The 22,751-nt window shown below is 42.1% G+C and overlaps 1 protein-coding gene across 1 annotated transcript in view; it reads left to right on the plus strand.

Moving 5' to 3' along the window:
- The first annotated feature begins 6,421 nt into the window (after window positions 1-6,421).
- Window positions 6,422-22,751, plus strand: part of TSPOAP1 (TSPO associated protein 1) — a 130,468-nt gene continuing 114,138 nt past the window's right edge. The window contains 1 exon segment of the mRNA XM_018569541.1: window positions 6,422-7,561. Coding sequence (XP_018425043.1) covers window positions 6,422-7,561 — 1,140 coding nt within the window.

Here is a 22,751-nt window from a genome sequence, read left to right on the forward strand (position 1 = left end):
ATTATTGCTGGGATTTGTTGTAATCCTCTATAGCTGGTGGTATATTCTGCATTGCGCTGTTTAATGATTATACAGTGCAATGCAGAATATACCACCAGCTTTAGAGGAATACATTATACATACAGTGTATAATGTATTGCTGGGATTTGTATTCCTTTATAACTGATGGTATATATACAGCGCAGTGCACCATCAGCTATAGAAAATACAACAGTTCCCACTATCCCAGCAATACATTAATAAGAACAATTCCCATGTGGGGGATGGGAGGGGGGAGCAGGCACCCTTACTTTTAGATGCGAGATCGTGCGCCTGTCAGGTTCGCCCTCGATCGTTGGCGGGCGGCGGTGAGTTAGGGAGCTCGGAGCAGGGAGGAGAAGAGCAGTGTCCTGTGGGTCGTGTGTGGAGCAGCGAGCAGTGTAACTAATCGATAGCCGACTAATCGATGATAGTAACCATTGACAAAGTTTTCCATCGTAGATTTTAATCGACTACATTGATTAGTGTAGAGGTTCCGGGAACCAGAATCTGAAGTCACTGCGGTTTAGGCACCTCTACTGATATGACGCACAGAAACGTTAACATACATACCGATATCACTCACAGAAATCCTGACAATACACACAAAGCAACACAAACGCATATATACTGACAATGCATACAAAGAAACCCATCACAAACGCATATACTGACAATGCATACAAAGAAACCATCACAAACGCATGTACTGACATTATAAACACACGCAGATATTAACACTGGTACCGTATAGAGTGCAATTTTATTATGAAGTATGACATTTTATGAAATTTGACAAGCAGCCCCATGGGAGAAGAAAATTTGTCCAGGGGCCCAAAGGGAATTGAGTTTGAGATTCCTGATTTTAAAGCTCTGAGCTCTTTAACAAGGATTCTAATATTGGTTATTTGCCTCAGATGAGTTACTTAACCATGTATAGGTCCCATGAGACTCCTTTTGTGTTTACAAACCATTGTAAAAGCATTTTAATGAAGACTTCTCGGTTTACAGCACCAGTTCTAAACAGACTACACTTGCTGACTTCTATTTCCTTTCATCTTTCTTGACATTATTTTATTTTTTGAACAAAATTTTGTTTTGTAATTCCCGCTATATGTTCCTAGCTAAAGAACCCATAATCTTTAAAATAACAACAAAGGAACCTTTTATAAATGATTAGTAATGATAATCTACAAACAGATACTTCTAGATAATTGCAGGCTTTTTAATCTTTGCATATCTTATTTTTCTTTTCTTCCCCAGTCTTCTCACAGTGGCCATTTTAACTAAGGGTAGATTCATATATCTCCCTTCACTTCCTGGAACTTTGGCACATGTGACTAGGACATGTGACCATGCACATCTCAGTGGAGGAAAATGCCTTTGCCTGAGAATCTTGACATTTCCAAGCACTGTACTGCTGATGTAACCTTCCCAGGATGCAATGCTTGGGCACAATTTCATCATTTGTGCCAAAGTGGACCAGGAAGTTGATGAACTCTTATTTGTAAGTAAAATAAAAAATTTTGTTTAACCATTGACTGTAATATGATTTTACATCCGCATGCAGAGCTGTATGCTGAGGTGATTTTTTTTCTTTTTTTAAAGTTAAAGGGGGTAAAGGTTTTGCCCTTTTATGTCTGGTTTCTTTTAAAATGGACATTATAGTTGTGCGGAGAGATAATGATTCACACTTGTGTTGTCATGGACAATGGTACCCCAACATGTACTGTAACCAAAATGCCTGGACTGTATAGCGTCACAATGCACAGATGTGAATACTCTGTGTGGTGGCGTGCTGCATTGTAAAAAATAGTGCAGGTGCACTATGGTCTGCCCTAAATAGGAAGTTCACCCTTATCTTAAAAATGACAACAAATGTTTAGTAATGGCGATCTACACACAGATACTTTATACATAATTGCCGGCTTTTTATTCTTTGCATACATTATTTTTCTTTTCCTCCCCATTCTTCTGAAGGTGGCCATTTTCACTAAGGGCAGATTATTTCATCTCCCTTTTACTAAGAGCCCATTCACACCAGGGCAACTGCAGATCAGCGCGCTTTCCGGGCTGATTTCGAAAGTGAGGAAACTGAGCTGAAAACAATAAAAAATGCCCAAAACCGCGCTGATAAGTGTGGTCCCATTGAAAGCTGTATGGAAACAGCACTGATCAGCGTGGCAAAAATAGTGCAGGGAGCAGTTCAGGCGGGGGGCGATTTGGATCGCGGTCGCATGAACCGTCCCCATAGCAATGTATGGGAATGTTCATTTCGGCGGATCCGAACTGCATCGGTGTGAACTGGGCCTTACTGGAACTTTGGGTCTGCCTTCAGAACATAATAGTGCTCATTATCTCCAAGGAGAAAAATGCCTTTCCACCAAGATCTCGTGAGATTTTGCAATGTACAAAAGAGATTTCCCAGGAAGACAATGGTGATGTAGCCTTCCCAGGATGCATCTGTGAGGCCAGTGCTACATCACAAGTGCCTCATTGAACCTGGAAGTGAAAAACCAGTAACTGTCTGCTAAAGCTAAATATGTTTAACTAACCATGCTTAAGAAAAGATGAAGAGCTGCACGCTGATGTGATTTTTTTTTTTTTGTGAATGGGAATAAAGGTCCGCCTAAGGTAACGGGCCTCAAGGCTGAAAAACAGATGTTCCTGCATACCCATGGTATGTAAAATATGTTTGAGGAGCACTGCCATGTCCTCCTACAGGCAATGGAAAGAAAGCGTTTTTTAATGAAAGATTTATATTTCACAGATTCTAAGTTGGGTAGGGGATTAGTTACACATCCATCACTAGGCAATGGTATTCGATATAATAAGAGCCTGTAAATGAGCTTTTAGTACAGGTTTATATTGTTTTGTAATTTTGGTTATGCTAACTAAAAATGTAAATGGTAAATGTAATAATTATGATGGCAACTCCCATTATAAAGTAACGTGGAAAGTTATACCTGCTTTTATGTAACATATATTTTTCTGTTTCCGTTATCGATTAATGACTTGATGCATAAAGGCTACATGATCACGGCCATAAGAAATTTACTGATCATGTACACATGCTGTTTATGGCCAAAAAGTTCCTGCGTAAATACCCGGCAGGAAAATGCATGCGATTAGCTGCGTAAACAAGCATATGCATCTAAAGGCGTAAAATGTTCACTCCATTCCTCCTGCTTGGTTTTCAGTCCTATGAGGTGTGCAGGTAATGAACTTTATTTTCTTGTTTGGAGTTCAGTTACATGCATATGCTTGATGATGCATTTACACGTGTACGCATGCGAAATTTCTGTCTTTATAGATTTTTTTTTTGCGACTTATTTCTTTTTCTAGGATCTGAATGCAGATCCTGTTCATGCACCTATGTGCACATGTAGCCTTTGAAAACAATACACCTACATTCAGATCTGTAAAAAAAAAAAAAACCCCCAGCTGTACTGATTTTAATTGTGTATATTTTTATAGCCATGGGCATGTAGCATTATTTTATCATTTAGAACCGGCTCCGGAGCTGGTGTCAGAAGGAAGGTTTTGGTTTCCTGGAGAACTGGGCTGACTTCGCAGTCGGCTATCGGCTCTTCAGCCGAGACGGGCTGCATCTTAATGGGAAAGGTGCAGCATTCCTGGGGGGGAAAATGGTAGAAAGACTGGAGGAGCTTTTAAAAGATCAGTTAGGGTCTGGAACTCACTGCCACAGGCGGTGATTTCAGCAAATAATGTGGAATTGTTCAAGAAACTTTTGGACGATTTCTTAAGGGACCGTAATATATAGGGGTACAGGTACTCCTAGAATGAGATCCTAATAGGTTGGACTTGATGGACTAATGTCTTTATTCAACCTCAAATACTGTAACTATGTATATGTAACCAGTATCTGTCTGGAACTGACCACTCAAAGTATCTAAACCAATGAACACCAATGTAATATACTGCAGCCTTAGTATGGTGGCTCTTAGTTTTCTTTCTTAGGTGTTTGTACTTTTTCATCTGGTGATCCTGCGAGTAACACACCTCCTATACTAGAGTGACTTACTCTCCATACTGTTCTATGGAGGAGTAGTGTTGTCACTTTACGACAGGAAGTGTGCTAGGACTACAGAACACATCCGCTTCTTTTCTTAACTTAAAGGGAGGTGTCTGTGAAGGTTCTCATTCATCCAGGTCATGGTATATCTGTAAAAAAAAAGTTAAGGCAACTGGACTAGCTGTATTTTCCTTGAAGACGTTTCACTGGTCATCCTACCAGCTTTCTCAATTAAGGGGAGGTGTTTTGCAATCCATAGACAGTTGAGAACAGTGCAACTGATGACAGCCAGCAGAGTGAAAGACCAAACGAAGACCTGTGACCGGAACAAAAGTTTTTTTTGGAATAAACAGATATAATAAACGTTGTTAAATGGTGTATTTATTATACCACCAAAGTGTAATAATTAGGGATGCACTGATATATCAGCCGCCGAAACATATTGGCCAAAAATTGCACTTTTGGCAAAAAGCCGAAAGTGCAATTTTTCTGCCGATATAGCGGTGCATCTCTGCTTTCTCTCCTCCTCACCGGGCGCTGCTCTGTGTCCCAGCGGGGAGAAGAGAAACTGTCACAGGCGACCAAGCGCTGCTGGAGGAGAGCGCTGTGAGTGGCCGGCGTCTCTCCTCCCCGCTGGGACACAGAGTGACTGATCATTAGAGCAGCCGTGTGGGCGGAGACAGCCAGTGTTGTCACAAGAGGCCGACCGGTGGTGTGGGGGAGGAGTCAGCTGTCAGATCGACCTCTCCTCTCCCGCATCCCTGGCTCAGCCTCCTGTGACAGCGTGTCAGGATGGAGAGCGGGTACAAACACTCAGTGATCGCTGAGTGTTTGTAAATAATTGAGGACAGAGTACGTTTACTATATCCTCAATTATGAGTGAATGGGAGGTGATCTACATCACTTCCTGTTCATTCATGATTGTGGTTATAGTAAACATACTCTGTCCTCATGTTATCAATGAACTAGAACACTCCTAGAGGAATCCAGTTCATTGATAACATGGGATACAGAAAACGAGATAGAGGACCTCTGTGTTCTCAATCTTTTTCTATTATTTTAAAAGGGAAATATCAGGGGTCTGTTTTAGACCCCTAATAATATTTCCCCGACGCACCTAAAAGTAAAGAGAAAGTACAAATATTTAATAAAAAAATAAATAAAAATTAAATATTTTTAAAAAGTTAGAAAAAAAAATTTTCGGTTTCGGCACAACATTTTTTTTTTTTCATTTCGGTTTTAAAATGTTCATTTCGGCGCACCTCTAGTAATAATGGGTATATAAGAGAAGTTTGTTGTTCAGGTTTACATACATTTAAATTTTCTTTTGTATATGACTGTGATTGCATGATGGAACAGAAAGCTGAATTCAAGGCACATGGCTAAATATACCATCCAGCCACTTTTGTGATTCACACACCTCTGTTAGACACCATAGCCGGGGTGGTTTGACACTACTTTGTACACTCGCTCTAGGACAACTCAGGAATACGGTGTACTTCTTTGCACCCAGCCTGCTGATTGGGCAATGAAAGTGCAGCAGTACAATAACATGTCATCAGCTCTGCTCTCTCCTCATGCAGTAGAGTCTGATTATCTTCTAGTGATGTCTCTTCACCTTCCTCTCCCAGTGCTTGTGAGGGATGGCATGAGTTGATATCAGTACAGATTCAGGTAATAATGCTAATGTGTATAAAATAATTCCATTTGAAAGGAATACACAATTATCTTACAGACACTGTCACCTTGCCTATGCAGGGCTAAGTGACCGTGTCTCTTCAGAAGGCCACTTGACCAAGGTATACTTTCTTTACCAGTGTTCCCTGCTTCTCCTGCCTCCCCTACAACCAACACTGAAATGACCAGTGACCGGGGCCATGGGGTGGTGATGTCACTCCCTTGGTCATGTGACAGTGCTCTGGCCTAGTTATTTGGCTGCTAGCTCTGAGCACTCTGACAGGCAAGATCACCTGTTGCTCTGTACCTGGGAGTGTCCGGTGGTGTTGCCGGCTGCAGAGAAGGAAGGATTGGTGGGGGAACCCTGGTAAGGAGAGTATAACTAGGTCAGCCATCTGCTTGCAGAGACACTTTGCCCTGTCTTCACTGTCTGCATTTATTTATTGTCTGAGGTTTGGCTTCAACATTCTGTCTGACGTCATATGTTCCCATTTAGTCAGGAGAACAGTGCTTCTATAATACTTCATATTGTGTTGTAAAAGGCACTCACAAAAAATTACCTTTAAAACCCTTTTTTTTTTGCTTTCCCAGATTCTCCTGCTAACTCCAAGCTCTGCGTGACTACTGCTAAGCTATATATTGCATATTCTAACATCTCTGCTGCTTCACCCATCCTGACTCTTCATAAACATGTTAAATGAAAACGATAACAATTCTCGATTTTCACCCCCAAAAAACTGTCTGCTGGAGGAATTCAAGAGAGACCTTGAAGTGGTAAAGAAAGAACTGGAACATGAAAAATTAAAAGGGCAGGAAGCCAGGAGAAGGTACAACTATGAACTGAAGGAAACTAAAGAAGCATCTGAAAAAGAAAAGAACAAGTTAGTGGATGATTTGACATCTAGGTGGGAGCAGCAGAAAAGCCGTGAGCTCCAGCAACTGAAAGATTCAATGTTCAGAGATAGGGAACAGGAAATAAAGCAGCTGATGAGGTGGAGAGAGCAGGAATTAAAAGAGGTGCAGATGTTTCTACATAAAGAGAGAGATTCTGCAATAAGACAAGCCAGGGAACTACAGAAACAGTTGGTTGATGAATTACTGAATAAGGGCAATATGGGAAAGAGTAGTAGTAGTAACAAGAAAAATGGATCAAATTCTTCACTCAATAGTGAATGCCACTGCAAAGTTCAAGATGTTCTGTCTAAACTTCGGTGGGACAATGATGGTGCTCAGGCCGCAAGAATCCGACATCTCAAAGTGGAGCTAGATTTGGAAAGGAGCCTTTTCATTAAGTATATTCTGGACCCTTCTGATAGCAACGCATCTGCCATTTTAAATAACACAGCAAAGCCTTTGGGCTGCCAAGAAATTAAATTTGGACGCCATTCTCTTGGCAGCAGTACGGTCAGGCAGTGGTCACTGGACGAAACATCCTCACGACCAAGATCTCTTGAAAATGCAGGTTTTCAGCGTAGTTCCGGTCAGAGTGCATTGTCAAGGACTAGGTCACTGGAAAGTGCATTTCCACGGCCTGATTCTCCACTTAATTCTACGGAAAAGTCATGGAAGGAGAGCCCAGAAACTGAAAGGCATCGAATGCCCATTCATAGAGATTTCCCTGAACATCATTCTTCAGAAAGTACCTTTGCCCTGTTGGAGACCAAAAATGTTTGTACAACATGGTCACCTTTACAGGAAAGATCTAATCAATTTGCTCACAACCCTGAAGATTCCACCCATATTTCTTCATGTCTGACTGAAAGTAACAGTAGTGAAGAATCAATGAATATGTCTGATTTCAACCAAACTCACGGTGCATCGGCCCAAAATGTGGATACTTCACAGAACTGCTCGGTAAGATTAACCTTTTCTTAAAATTTATGAAATTTGGAAGTGGGATATTAAATTGAGACAACTCAGGAGTTAAATCTTAAGAATGCATTCAAGTATCTTAACTATTAACAATGCTGGGCCTTATTTGTGTATCACTCGGCTGTAGATCCTCAAATCATCTCTGAATTCATGCCGACACTGTCCTTCCTTCTGTTAGGTGACTACTTTTGTTCCCCATGGTCCCTGTGTGTGTTGTAAAGTAGTCACTGCTCCAAGCTCACTCCTGTGATGGACTACAATCTCATGTTTAGTTTACTCATTTGTATTGAGATGTTAGTCCATCACGGGAGAGAGCTTGGAGCAGTGGCTAGATGATTTTAGGATCTACAGCCAAGTGATTCACAAATTATAATGTAGCCCAGAGTTCAGCGTTCAATTGTTTACTCTAATAAGGTTTTAAAAGAGAACTGTGGGGTTAAGTGTTTTTCCCCATAATTCTCATTAGGGTCATGGGAGGACATATACTAACCTCCTCACGTGACCCAAAGCTCAGTATATAGCGGGCTATTACCCGCGATATACCTAGACAGCCGCAGCCGGGACGGATCCCAACAATACTGTCTGGATCCACCCGGCTGCGTGAGTGACAGCAGGCTCTGCGTATCTAGAGGCAGAGCCAGCTGTGTCTGCCCCCTCCCCCATTCGTTCCTCCACTGCAGGATTGGAGATGGGAGGGGGGAATCCCTGCAGTGAGTGGTGACTGACAGTTACTGCTCACTGTAGGGAGACTATCAGGAAGAGAGCAGATCGGCGGCATGTTTCTGCTCACTTCCCCATCTATAGAGCCGACCTGTGACAGCTTCTTTGTCACAGGTCGGCTCTAACTATGAGGATGAGTGGAAATCACTCACCTCATAGTTCTCCTTTTAAATTAAAGGCTTTTTTTGTTTGCATTTTTTGACCAGTGACATACAGTGTATGTCACTGGCATCGGGCCCGTTTAAACAGACTCCCGGCAGCTTTTGCCGAGGGTAGTCAGTCAAAACCCCCTACCCTCATCCTGCCGCCCCCCCCACACACACACACTTACCTGAATCGCGGAGTTCTTCTTTTTCTTTGAATATGCTGTGGCTGTCCAAAGGGGAAAATGTTTTGGTGACAATGGTCTTAGATCAAAACTCCTCTCACTCTGGAGACATTTTCCTCCCATTTCCCATTCTCCACGCAGAGATTAAAAGTAAATCTACCCAGCAGGATATAAACTGCTAAACATAACCTAATATATCCAATACTGAAATTAAAGAGAATGACAAATGATTACGAGAACAATGGGGCAACATTTTTAGCCCATCGTTCTCTTCAGGGTCACGTCAGACTATACTAATGTCCTCAGGTGACCCAAAACCCAGCATGTAGCGGGCTGATCAATAGAGCCAACCGATTTCAGTGTCACAGGTCGGCCTGAATTATGGGCATTTTTCATAATTCTCCTTTAACATTTTGCTTCATCTCCAAATTCACCTACAGCAGCGGTCCTCAACTGGTGGGTCGGGACCCCTTCGGGGTTCAAATGACGATTTGCCAGGGGTCGCCCGGGAGTCTTCTGCTATTAGATAGCGGCTCCTGGCCGCCTGGGAGAGAAACACTTTCTCCCGAGCAGAGTAAACCTTTTTTGTCTGACATTGGGGGCCGTAGGTCGCCGTAAGTCAGGAAAAAAAAAAAAAACCCACCATAGGAATGCATAGCTAGATTCCTATTGGCTATTTCACTTTGCAATAGCCAATAGCAAACTAGCTACTGCACCCGCCCTCTGCTGCTGCCAATCAGCAGAGGGGGACCTGAAGTTCTCCATCAGGTCCCCACTACTGATTGACAGCAGCAGAGGGCGGGTGCAATAGCTAGTTTGCTATTGGCTATTGCAAAGTGAAATAGCCAATAGGAATCTAGCTATGCATTCCTAGGGTATGCATTCCTAGGGTGTTTTTTTTTATTTTTATTCTGACGGCGTACACCAGCAGTTCTCAAGCTGCGGGGTCGCTGTGTGATTTCTGCTGTGCTAGGTGAGAGTCCTCCTCAGCCCTCTCCTAGCGCAGCAGCTGCGTCATCCCTAAATTTTACCGTTGGGGTCACCACAACTTGGCAAATGTTACCAAGGGGTCCCGGCCCTAGAAAGGTTGAGAACCACTGACCTACAGGGACCAACTAGTGTACACAATTCAGAGACTTCTGTGTAATTTGTATATAACCAATTGTGTATACGTGCATATGTATGTAAGTTTCATTTCATCAAATTTTTCTGGGACAAGTCCTAGTGTTATTAAACTAGTCTGGCCCATTCAGCTTGATTTATAGAGCTATATAGACTATGCATATTGTGGGTCTCACTGACCCAGTGAGACCCACAAAAAAAAATATATATACCGATTCTCATCTTACTTCCTTAGTTCTGTGTAAAAGGTTGGTGATTCCTGAAATGTGTGTGACTGCTAATGATGAAAAGAATAACAATAGAAGCAAGGGTTCACTTAATATACAATGAAGCGTAAAATGCGGCATATGGGGAATTTTGTAAAACTTCTCGTGTTTGTATATTATATACACATACAAAATCTCTCTCTCTTTCTCGCTCTCTTTTTTTCTCTCTCTCCCTTTCTTGCTTGCTCTCCCTTTCTCGCTTGCTCTCCCTTTCTCGCTCGCGCTCTCTTTTTTTTTCTCTTTCTTTCGCGCTCTAGCTCTCTTTTTTCTCTCTCGCTCTCTCTTTTTTCTCCTCTCGCCCTCGCTTTTGCTCTCTCTTTCTCGCTTTTGCTTTCTTTCTCGCTTTTGCTTTCTTTCTCGCTTTTGCTTTCTTTCTCGCTTTTGCTCTCTCTTTCTCGCTTTTGCTTTCTTTCTCGCTTTGCTCTCTCTTTCTCTTTCACTCTCATATACTGGAACAATAGGCACATCTCCATTGTGAAATCTGTGATGTAAATACATGATCATATAGCGCAAGCATCATGTACAGCAGTGTAGCATTTGACTCACTACATGTATATTGTGGGGAACGCAGATGAAAGGCATCTGAAAATGGATGACTATTGAGCCAAAATGTTTTTTTGTGAATACATAAGCTATCCCATGTTTCCTTGCTGATACGGCTGTTTGAATGCCTATTATACATGCTGTTCCGAGGGCATGCTGTTTTTTTAATGAATGGTGAGTGGATTATAAACAGATGATCTTTTTCTTACATGATTGTTTACTGTCATCCTTGTCTGGGGACAAAGCTTGTTCGGGTTCATTTAAGATGTGTGTGTAGCAGCACCCTAACCTTTCATCATTAGGCAGCAAACACTCCATTCTAGCACAGTTTCCATGGTAACCATCTGTCTCTCTTTTCATTGGTCGCCTAGTGCTTGCAATACAAATCTGGTAGGTTTAACTCCTCTATTAATATTGATGACTTCAAAAGCTAGCCGAGGTAGGATGCAGTTAACTTTAAGCAGAGCTCCCTCAGATTGCTTGTGACCATCAGCAGGCCCTGGAGAAGAGCTAATCGAGGCGGGTGATGCTAATGAAATGAAGAGAAGAATGATGCTGGAGAAATTTCAAGCTCAAACCATACATGCAAGATGTTGCCCATCTTCCTTCCTTTTTTTAAGACTACGGATCACCTATATCTGAGCTATTTTCTGTCTGCAAGCTCTGCAGTTTATATCTTCTGGCCAAGCTAAGCCGACATCCAGGCGATGCCTCATCTCATGAATTTGCAGCATTTACTCTCTTCAGTAAAATCAGGACTCCAGTTTTTTAAGGAATTTTGATTGCAATTGTTTTTTTCTTTTTCCCCCCATTATCTCTGAGGATATCAATGAGAGTCCAACTGCATGATGCTGTGTATGAGTGCTGATGGACAGCACGGTATCACGCAGACTGCCAGTGAGACTTCGGAGGAGTCATGGGTTTTGGAAGCAGTAGCAAGGTGCAGTTTCATGCACAGTTCTTTATTGGCTGGTGCTATCCAGAGCCAGGAGTGTGACGCCACTGCTGCTAAGGAATTGTCTAACCGCGTGGTTCCACTTGTGATGTTCTCATCTTGTGAGGTACCTTCGGAATCGCTGATGGATGTTGAGCATCCTGAGGTGCTGGTGAAAGACTATGCTCTTCCAGTGGAACAGCTGATGGATGTGCAGCAATCTCATGTAGCCTTGAAAGGAGCAATGCGTCCTAATAAAGATCCACCGATGGAGCCCACGGTCGCCCCAGTTGACATCTATGAGAATGTTATCTTGGTTGATAAGCAAATGGGAAATGTGTCTGCTATTTCTGCAAGCTTGGATGTTTCTGTCACCAGTTTGCCTAGGACTAAGCTTCAGGGCATACAATCGGTTTCCCTGCCAACATCTGAGCAGGAAATGCCAGTCTGCCCTCTAGAAAATGGGATTAGGCTGGATAGCACTGATTCCTTGATAAACTCCGTGCACACTGTGTGTGAGAATGAAGAAAAGTGTAATACACATGACACGGTAGGAATGGCTTGCTTCATATTATCATACTTTTGAAAACGTGTGTCCAACATCATTTTCTGGCTTTAATAATTAGCATAGTATTTATCTGATATGAGATCTGTGCCCGTTAGTATCAGTACCATGGAGAGCTCTCTGCTCCTTGCTGGACAGTTCTGCATGTGCTCTTCTGAGAACAGGTTGTGTTCCCATTGCCAGCAACAGAATTCCAAGTTTTCACATCCTTCTATGTATGTGCTTTGTAGGCCATCATTGCGTTGTATTTTCATGTTAGTTGGTTTTCATATAACATGAAAAACACTGACCCATGCTGCTCTATGTAAACGCATGTGTGTGTGATTGTATGTGTAAGTATATATAATATATATGTGTGTGTGTGTGTGTGTGTGTGTGTATATATATATATATATCTATTATGTATGTATGTGAATATATATAGATATAGATAGGTAGATCTCTCTCTCTCTCTCTCTATATATATCTCTCTCTCTCTCTCTCTCTCTCTACTGCAACCCATCTTACAGCCGTGTGCTGGCATTCTAGTAATTTTGCTATGTCATAGGGCCAGAATCAGTTTTTATCTGTATGCAGCCTGTATAGGTTTATGTACAGCAGCAAGTGTGTTTACATCATCTGAGCTATAACTGCTACAGTGTGATAAATGATTCTAGCAAGATTTGTTTCACTGGAACATGCATTACTTGAGTATATGCCCTTGGGTAATGTGTGTAACCTACAATAGGCCTTCCTCTTATTCCAAATCTTTCTTTTTCATTTTTGCCTTTTTTTTTTTGTTGCATGGTTGTGTTTAGGTGATTTGAGCATCACACATGCAATAAAGAAGATTGGTGCATGCTACTTTCATTAACAGAATATGTACAATATAGGATAGTTACACGAAGGGATATTTTCACATTTACCTTTCTTGCACGTAGGTACTTTGCATGTCGCAAATCTTCAAAAACGATTCCTTTCTTTCCTCCATCATAACGATGGTAAATGTGATAATATGATCACTGCAGCTTTTGCTGCGCTCAGTCATGAGACGGTTTCTACTGTGGAATGTGTGAGGTGAACATTTGTCTGTGAATTGTAATGGCCAAATATAACAGAAAACTGACTTTTTGACATGTCCATGTATATGCATTGTATATGATGGGCTTAACACATGCAGGTTTTTTTTTTTGCACCAATTTGTGCTTAAAGAAACAGCACCAGCAGGGTTCACTAGATCAACTTCACTCCTCCCAGTGTCCTCAGGGCTGTCATCATGTGACCTGTTGTCCACCAACTAGATAAGTTTACATTTGGGAACCATTGCAAATTAGGATCCTTGGCTACATATTATTGAATGATGCATTGGACAGGAGAAGTAGGGAAGACCCAGAACTAAAAATGTCATTCTTTTTTAATCATCTACATGTATATTGTTTTAATGTAATTATAGTGTAAAAACAAATAGTTTATTACCCCTTAGTCATTATTATGTTTTTGCTTTATTATAAATGGCAAAAATAGAGACTGTGTACAAAAATCAGTCAACCTTTTATAAGCATATCAGTGTTCTAGATTAATTCAATTAAAGCTTTCTGGTAAACATTTGAACCAGTCCTGAAATAACATCAAGTAAAGAAGTCAGCTGGCACTGTTGAAAACAGGGCTAAGTAGGTAGGCAAGATAACCAAAAGGAGATGGGGAAGAAGGAGGGATAAGGGGGTAGGGGAATAAGATGGAGGGTGGGGAATGTGCATGGTGTGGAGGCCCTGTGGCAATAACCTTTTTATGGCTCCGGTGGAGTCTAGGTATATGAGAGCCCACCAGAGTCAGATTATGAGAGGGCTTTAAATGCCAGAGTATCCATAAAGAGATCCCAGAGGCTTTACAATGCAGTATATGATTATTGAGTATCAGAGATAGGCATTCATATTTTCCATTCTGATTAGAAGGCATACCTCAGTGACCCTTTCCTTAATTTGGGGGACCTCCAGTACCAAGGAATTAGAGTGCATAACTACAATGTAGAACTTCAGCAAGGTTTTGGAAACCATAGGTCCAGACAGCATAGTCAGTAGTCCTAACTGGGGAGTATTGTTTGGGATATGTTTGTCCCTTTTTGATTTGGCGATGTATATTAAAAAAAAAATCTTGTTCCTCAGGGGTTTGATATGTGGATGGTTCCACCATATGTGTAACATAGTGTTTCATGAGGCGTTGCAGTACCAGCAGGTGGTAAAAGACACGAAGACTCTACCAGGGAGTTAATATTTTGTATCCCCTTTCCTGGGCTGTGGAATATTTAGTTAGTTTATCACAACATCATCTGGGGTGCACTGAATACCCAATCTGTGTTCCCAGAGACCACATTCTGAAGCTCTTATCACATGGTAACTACAGGAGGTGCTTAGGAGACTTATGTTTAGTCTGGGCTGGTCAATCAACAGTGCCGTCTGTAAGGGCTCTTGTTACTTTCAGTAGAGCTCACCTGACCACTACAGGTAATTAATATAACACCCTCTATTGTGGTGGCCAGACAACTGGCTCAGAGTACCTCCAAAACTACAGCTCTTGTGGGATGTTCTTGGTCTGCAGTGGTCAGGACATGTGGTCCAAGGAAGGAAAACCGGTGACACAGGGTCATGGGTGGCCAAGGCTCATTGATGCACGTGGGGAGCGAAGGCTGGCCCGAGTAGTCTGATCAAATAGAAGAATTACTGTAGCTCAAATTGCTGAAAAAGTTAATGCTGGTTCCGATCGAAACGTGTCTGAACACACAAGGCTTCATTTATTTGTTGCCTATGGGGCTGCGTAGCCACAGACTGTCAGGGTGCCCTTGCTGACCTGTGTACACTGCCAAAAGTGCCTACAATTGGTACGTGAGCATCAGAACTAGACCAAGGAGCAATGGAAGACAGTGGCCTGGTCTGATGTGGATGGCTGAGTGTGTGGGTGTCGCTGGGGAAGAGATAGCACTAAGATGCGCTATGGGAAGAAGGCAAGTCGGCAGAGGCAGTGTTATGCTTTGGGCAATCTTCTGCTGGAAAGCGTGGGGTCTTGCCATTCATGTGATGTTACTTACACGTGATGTTACTTAAACATTGTTGCTGACCAAGTACACCCCTTCATGGAAACGGTATTCTCTGATAGCAGTGGCCTCTTTCAGTAGGGTTATGTGCCCCACCACACTGCAAGAATGGTTTAAGAATGGTTTGCGGTGCACAACAATGAATTTGAGGTGTTGAATTGGCCTCCAAATTCTCTAGATCTCAATCCAGTTGGGCATCTGTGGGATGTGCTGGAAAAACAAATCCCATCCATGGAGGTCCCACCTCACAGCTTACAGGACTTAAAGGATCTGCTACTGACAGCTTGCTGCCAAATACCACAACATACCTGCAGAGGTCTAGTGCAGTCTGTACAGAGGGAATTTAATAAGAGTTGATATCACTTTATAGAGGGAACAGATGTCACCAGAGATGTTATAATCTGTTGTACATGGGAAGACAGATATCACCATTGAAATCTGAATAGGTAACTCAGGCCTAATTCACACCTAACTGCTGAATGGTTCCCTGTGAGGTACATGGTCACATTTCTGGACCCTGCGACTACAGACCACAGCAGGGGACAAGATATCTGTATATTCTGGCTCCCCCCTGGCTAGGAATGGAAATCCCACTCCCGATCCAGGCATAAGAACCGGTGGGCCCAAATAACCTATGGCCACTTCAGAGAGCAGAACCTCCCCTCCAAGCAGGTAGGGTCACACCTCCTGAAATTATTGGTCAAAGGGCTAGAGCCTGTCCTACACCCAGATCCCAATAAATTGGGGAGCTGAAAGAATGATGGGGGTATTCGTCTGGGAGAGTGTCTCTAAGAACACGGCATTTACAGGTTTCTGGCGTTCTCCCTCCAGCAGGACAAACAATACTGCCCAACGGTAATGTTTTTGTGTTTTTCTCCTATTTTATTTTGTCAGTAGCCAACCTTTTTCTTTTTGTATGTTATTCTTTCTTTTTACTTTTGTACATATTTTCTTATACACTGCTTGCCTAGGGATATTAAACTATATAGTTTTATAGTTTAATATCCCTAGGCAAGCAGTGTATAAGAAAATAAGTGTCCTTCTGTGTACTAAACCACAAATTCATCCTCCTAGGGATTGGTCATAGTTACTAGTGTCTGTATGTTCGGTTATAAGCTCACTTTTAACCGGTATGAAATTGCATTGTGTGTTTGCAGATTGTATGCAGGTTATTGTCAGTGTGTGTATGTTAGCAGATCTGCCAAACATGATCTGTGTGTGTGGTTTCCTAGCAAAGAAGGGGACAAATTGCAGGTGGTGGCAGACTACCGTGAGTCGTGTCTGGTGGGTGTGTGAGTAGTGGGAAAGTGGTAACACAGGGATTCTAGCTTGTAGGATAGCTTGAGGAATCACAGCAGTGTGTGTTAATGACTTGGCTGCTACATAGCCCTTAGAGTGCACCAGATTGTATGTAAGTTTTATATCTGCGTGCATGTGTGTGTGTTCAGTAAGATAACTTTGGGTGAGTCCAAAGTGGCAGGCTGTGGTATTGCACACTGCAAAAATTGTTTCGCAGGAGTGTTTTATCAGCCTGAAGTAAGCGTCCTCCTCCGGAGGAACCTGCTCCGGTTAGCGAGTCGGTGTGGGTAGGGTCCTCCCTCCGTGTCAGAGTCCATGCCTTAATGGGTCAGGGTTGTTTTGGCGGCAAAAGGAGGACCTTCTCAACATTAGGCAGGTGGTAATAATGTTATGGCTAATCAGTGTATAGACAAGCAGTGTTTTCAGTCATCTAACAGACCCTGTGCACTCGCTCCCAACTTCTAAGTGAACATACCATTATGCAGTAACCGTAAGGCGTAATCTATACACTTGCCTGGATGAACCAAGGCTGGAGGGTGAAATGCCAACACATGTTCCATACTGTTAGAACCGATTTATTCACAGCTTTGACCAAATTATTCTGTGCTAGTGGAAAAAAACGATTAAAACAAGGAAAGCGCTATAAAGTGTGCATGCCTATTATCCCAAAGCCAGGAAAGTAAGGGCAATTTAGGAGGCTCCATTCTCCTTTTTGGGGGAAACAGACTTGGCTGAACCGATATCTTTCTCCCACAAAAACAAGTCATTTTCGTGTTTTTTTTCCTTTTTGTTGTAAGATATGTATGTGAAAATGTTATCAACATAGAAAAGAAAAAGTATAAATATTAACACTTCATACAAACATTGTTTTCATGAATGTGCAAATTTCCTAGCAATCAAAAGTGCCCCGTTGTTACACCCGGCCGGAAAGGCATTATTTATGAGCTGTCTCTGCTGTTACCTTGCTTGTCCGACGGTAATGAATTTGGTTGTTGCACTTGGAAGGCTCTGTTCCCTTGTGATTGAGATACTACAGCAATTTACTTGCATACCTGATAAAGCTGAAGGAATCGTGGCTTACGTTTCTTTACACACATTTTGCTGGGCCTCTTGTAGGCATCATTTATCTGTTTTAGAACAGATGAATAAAAATACTTATTGGAATGATTTGAAGGCTGGTGTAGAAATTGCATATGCTATTTCCATGTTTGTGATCTTGGCATTACATATAACACTGCTAGAAATTACTAACCATCTATGGTCCTGCAAGCTCTACAAAGTTCATTACTCAATTTTTGGGTGAACAGTGACTGCAGTAAATAAGCTGCAGTCACTGTTCATGAATTCTGACAGCGAAGGGCAGTGGCTGTGAGAATGCAATATTCACAGCAGGAGATTTGTCCATCCGAGTTTTTTTGTTGTTTTGTTTAGCCTGCAGGCTGAAGGACAAATATCTATTAGTGCAGGGCCAGACAAATTCCTGGAGCCGGGTAGCCAATATTCCTTAAAAGTTACAGATGGTCTGATTTTGAAGAGACCACTGGCACTCCCAAGTTCAAGCATGTCAAAGCTCCTTTATTGACATCTTAGAAGTCTCCTAATCTATAGCGATGTTTCGAAACCCAACCCGATTCCTTCCTAAGGCAAACAAATGGTGACTGTTTTTCAGCCTGAGGAAGGAACCGGGTTGGGTTCCAAAACGTCGCTATACATTGTGAGACCTCCAAGATGTCAATTAAAGGAGGTTTGACATGCTTGAACTTGGAGTGCCAGTGGTCTCTTAATTTACTGATCTCTATGCGGCGCTATCCGCATTTACTGCAGCACCCACTTCCAAATCAGTTTGGACTTTTTTTTCCGTCAGGAGTGTGAAAAGATATGACTAAGTTTTGAGGTTTTCTCTAATTGCTGTCAATAGAGCTGGCTCCTTAACAAAAAAAAATCAGCTGGCTCCTGAATTGGACAGACGGATTTCCATATTATTTGTCCACCCCGTATTAGTGTATGGCCAACTTGACTTGGCCAGTTCTAACTGTATCTGTGTTTTATTGTTATCGTGATAGAATGTTCAGAACACTTCCATTATCCTACTACTCATGAAGCCATTTCCTTGACATGGACTTGAATTTCTTTTATGAGTATTATGTAACCTAGGAATTTTCCTTATTCACGTAGCCTTAGTTTGTGTGTGTCTTGTTTGATCTCATAGCCAATGTCGCATTTTAATAGCAAGCCTAAATTACTGCCTCTGTCACAGTAATGCTTGTTAATTACATGAACCTTTTTTGTGATTGGCTGGCGAATTAGCTTTTTGTATTTTTTTTTTAGCATTTCCTAAGTTGTACTGCAGCAGAGTAGTTTACAGTCCAGTAGCAAAGAGAAAAAAGATTTCTGCTTGTAAACCTGATTTGCCTACTCCTTGGAAGAAGAGTTCCTTCATCAGTAATCCTGTGATGGTATTCTTAACATTTTTGAAAGGAAGAAAAAACTGAATACCAAAGATAATGTGTGTAAATATTTTATTAGTGCACTGTTGTCAGCCTTGACATCTGGGCAATAGCGCTTCTACAACACTGCACTTTTCTTAAGCAGCTGTTTTTTTTTTCATCAAAGTAGGAGGAATCTATAGTGTTTGCAATATAAATATAATAAAATGGAACACTAAATATAGCATGTATTTCAACTTTCTAATTTGATACCACCTTGCACAGAGCTTCTTGCATTCTATTCTGAGATAAGGAGTACATACTATTGGAGTTGAGTCATGGTTATTTTGGCAAACAGAACACATGATTTACATTTATGTGGGATGAAAATCCAAGTTGTTTTGCTTTTCCTATTGCTGCAGGTTTTTTTTGTTTGTTTTTGTTTTGTTAAATATTTGCACCTATATTACAGATCTAAACAACAATTCTTGATAGCAGGAAAGTCTTGCTCTATTGGTAGTCGTAGCTGCATTAATAGTTATTAGGATTTTTAAATAGTACAGGTACTACCCAAGCTTTTTGTCATATCATATTTACTGTATTTTGTGTATTGTGCTGTATTTTTTAAAGTCAAAATGTATAGGTTTGGGGTTAGTTTTTTGTTGTTGTTTATAATGTTTAACCAGTTTACATTCCCTTTACAATCATTATTTACATTATAGTCAATGAAAGCATAGTGTGGATGATGTATTACTTGGTTATGTTGCTCAGACTTGGCTAAGTGCTAACAACACACAGTCTAGGCCAAAAATGAAAACCGTTGGAAGGGGCAGCTAAGAATGGCATGCTGATCAATGGGCCCACTGGTAAAAATGTGTCATGTCTTAAAGGAAACCTGTATGGAGGCTGCCATTTCTGACATCTCCTTTGGAAAAATGCTAGTGGCCTGAATGCCATACTGATCTTTCGGTTTCAATATTTTAAGTGACTGCTCAAGGGCAAATGTACGCATCATTATTGTAACTTCACTTGCTGCTTTCTTTGTTGCAGGTCAGTGATTTTCAAATTTTGTCAGCATTGGTATCTCATCTGTAATCTCATACGATCTCAGGGAAAGACACTTTCCTCCCCTGAGATGATGTGCATGGTCACATGCCCTAGTCACATGTGCCAGAGTTCCAGGTCGTAAAGTGAAACTTTTAAGTATATAATAGTTTTGATGTGCTCCTGGAGCCCTCAGTCCTGGGAAATGAGTCTACATAAAGTAGGTCTTGATTTCTTGTGTAGTTCCACATTTGCAGTCAGGTTTGAGAAAACCTCACTCTTTGTGTTCCCATTCAAAAAATGTCTCATCTTTCTAGTTTCTTTGGGGCAGACCTTTGGGCAGCCTACAGGCTAATCTGGATATTCTGACACCAGCAAACCCACCACTGTGAGAATTACCACATTCAGTTACAAATTGTTCAAACAGTGACTGCAGCTTATTGGCTGTAGTCACTGTTCAGATGGGAATGAAAAACTGACTTTTGTTGAACACAGGTTCGCTGACAGGGCCACACACTGCTTTAGGCCCCATTCACACTGAGCAATTCGCAAAACGCGTGTTTGTCGCGCGATTTGCATTTTGCGTGATATCACGCAAATGGTTGCATTGAGCAAACTAGAATCGCGGCAAAATCCGCTCCAAAAAGGGTGCTGCTGTAGCGACGCACGACCCGCGACAGCGAAGGACAGAGCCCCATTGCCATGCATTGGAGAGCGATATCGCGCGGTAAATATCCGCGATAATCCGCACGATAAATCGCTCAGTGTGAATGGGGCCTAAGATTTTAACAGTCAGCAAGAAATTCCAGCACTGTATGGTCAGCGTTGGCTTCTTTCCTGGCCCTGCAGTCTGACAACCAGCACCTTAGCAATGCATATCTTTCGCTTAGTTGGGCTTTGAGGCATATCTACTGTAAATTGTGCCCCCATCGTCCTACCCAGCAACTGGTGACATCACTGATAGTCAGGAGCTGGGCGGGATGCCAGCCAGAGCATCTTAGTTTGCTAAGAGCTGGGTGGACAGATGTGTATGGGGCAAACACCTCTCCCTGCCAGGCTCTTAGCAAACTGAGACATCCTGGCTGGTGTCACCCGCATACACATCTCCTTGCCCGCTCTGGTTACTAAAAGCCTGGCGGGGACGTGTGTTTGGCCGTTGCACCTCTCCCCACCTGGCTCTTGGCAACCTTGGATGCTCTGGCCAGCATCTTGCTCGGTTCCTGGCAACCAGTGATGTAATTGGTTGCCGGGTGATTGGCAGGATGTCAGCCAGAGGGTCCCTGGTTGCTAAGAGCCAGGCGAGGAGATGTGTATGGGATAGAGGTGGAGAGAGAAAGTCAGCTGTCTGTGTGGGTCAGCGAACTTTCCGTGACTTATGGAGCGGTGCCCTCCCTTCAAGTGGCGCTCAGGGCATGTGCTATGCCCTGCATAAGCCACTGGCTGTGGGGGGCTGGCAGAGGTGCTGCGGGGACTGAAAAAGCTTTCTATGACGCACCGATTGAAGACTTTGACAACAAACTATTACCATTGTTGGGATTTGGAGTAACACTTCTTTCATAATCATTCACTTTCCAGTGCTGTAATGTGGTTGGACTCTGTGCCCTCACATACAATGCAGGACCAGTGGTGGCCACTGATCCTGTATTGTACGTCAGAGGTGTTGATGTGACTATTATATCGGTAAGAAGAGCGGCTTCGGGGGACCAGTCATCACAACTGAAACTGGTGGGTAGGGAGAGGGGAGAGCTTGTAAATAGATTCTTTCATGTTCATTCTTTTTTGGCTTTGTTAGCTTTATACATTAGCTTCACTTATTGGCGTAGGGCTTTGTTTTGTGGAATAGATCAAATGTGACCTAATTTTTGCATTGCAGAAATAAACTCAGAAGTTCATTCCCATTTGGAAATGTCACTTGTAAATTGACCTTTCAAAGGAAAAGAACACGATGATGTGATTAGTGCTATATTTAGATTTCTTTTAAAACATTTCTAAAACTTGATTATAATGATTTAGAATGGACGTTGCCTTGCTGGAAAAGGACATTATTTATAGAATAATTTCTAAAACACGAGCTAATTATTATTACAGGCTTTAGATTTATAAATGTTCTGACAATGTCTACTAAACAGCAATGGTTCGCTGCGTGCTTGTGAGCATGCTGTACCTTTTGTAAAATCCTGGTGCAAATTTCGCAAATAATGCTGCTAGCAGGAGTAATTTCACGTGGTGCCATTCAGACTATTGCTTCGCAGTATCTTCTGTTTAAACATGACTTTTACCATGAGTTATCGCAAGCTGTGTCATCGGATGGATCTAGGTATTGTGGTGACCTTCATTGCTAATAGCTGTGACATGCATTGTACAGTAGCAGCCAAGGCACAACAGCGCTGTGGTGAAAAAAAAAGAAGAGTTTTGTAGAGTTGTTGGTCTGTTGTACCGTTTTGGCAGGCTATTCTGATGAATGGTTTGCCTTAAAATGACACTAAACTCAGGAGTCAAATCTTAAAAATGCAAGTACCCTAACTATTAACAAATATGTATCTTATTTGTGTATCACTCGGCTGTAGATCCTCAAATCATCTCTGAATTGGTGCTGACACTGTCCTTCCTTCTGGAGGGTGGCTACTTTTGTTCCCTATGGTCCCTGTGTGTGTTGTAAAGTAGTCACCACTCCAAGCTCGCTCCCGTGATGGACGACAATCTCATATTTAGTTTTACTAATTTGTAGTGAGATTATAATCCATCACAGTAAGCTTGGAGCGGTGACTACTTTACAGCACACACAGGGAACATGGTGAACAAAAGTAGCCACCCTCCAAAAAGGACAATGTCAC

Source organism: Nanorana parkeri, unplaced genomic scaffold (assembly GCF_000935625.1).
Source record: "Nanorana parkeri isolate BGI_ZX_2015 unplaced genomic scaffold, ASM93562v1 scaffold1351, whole genome shotgun sequence".
NCBI lineage: Eukaryota > Metazoa > Chordata > Amphibia > Anura > Dicroglossidae > Nanorana > Nanorana parkeri.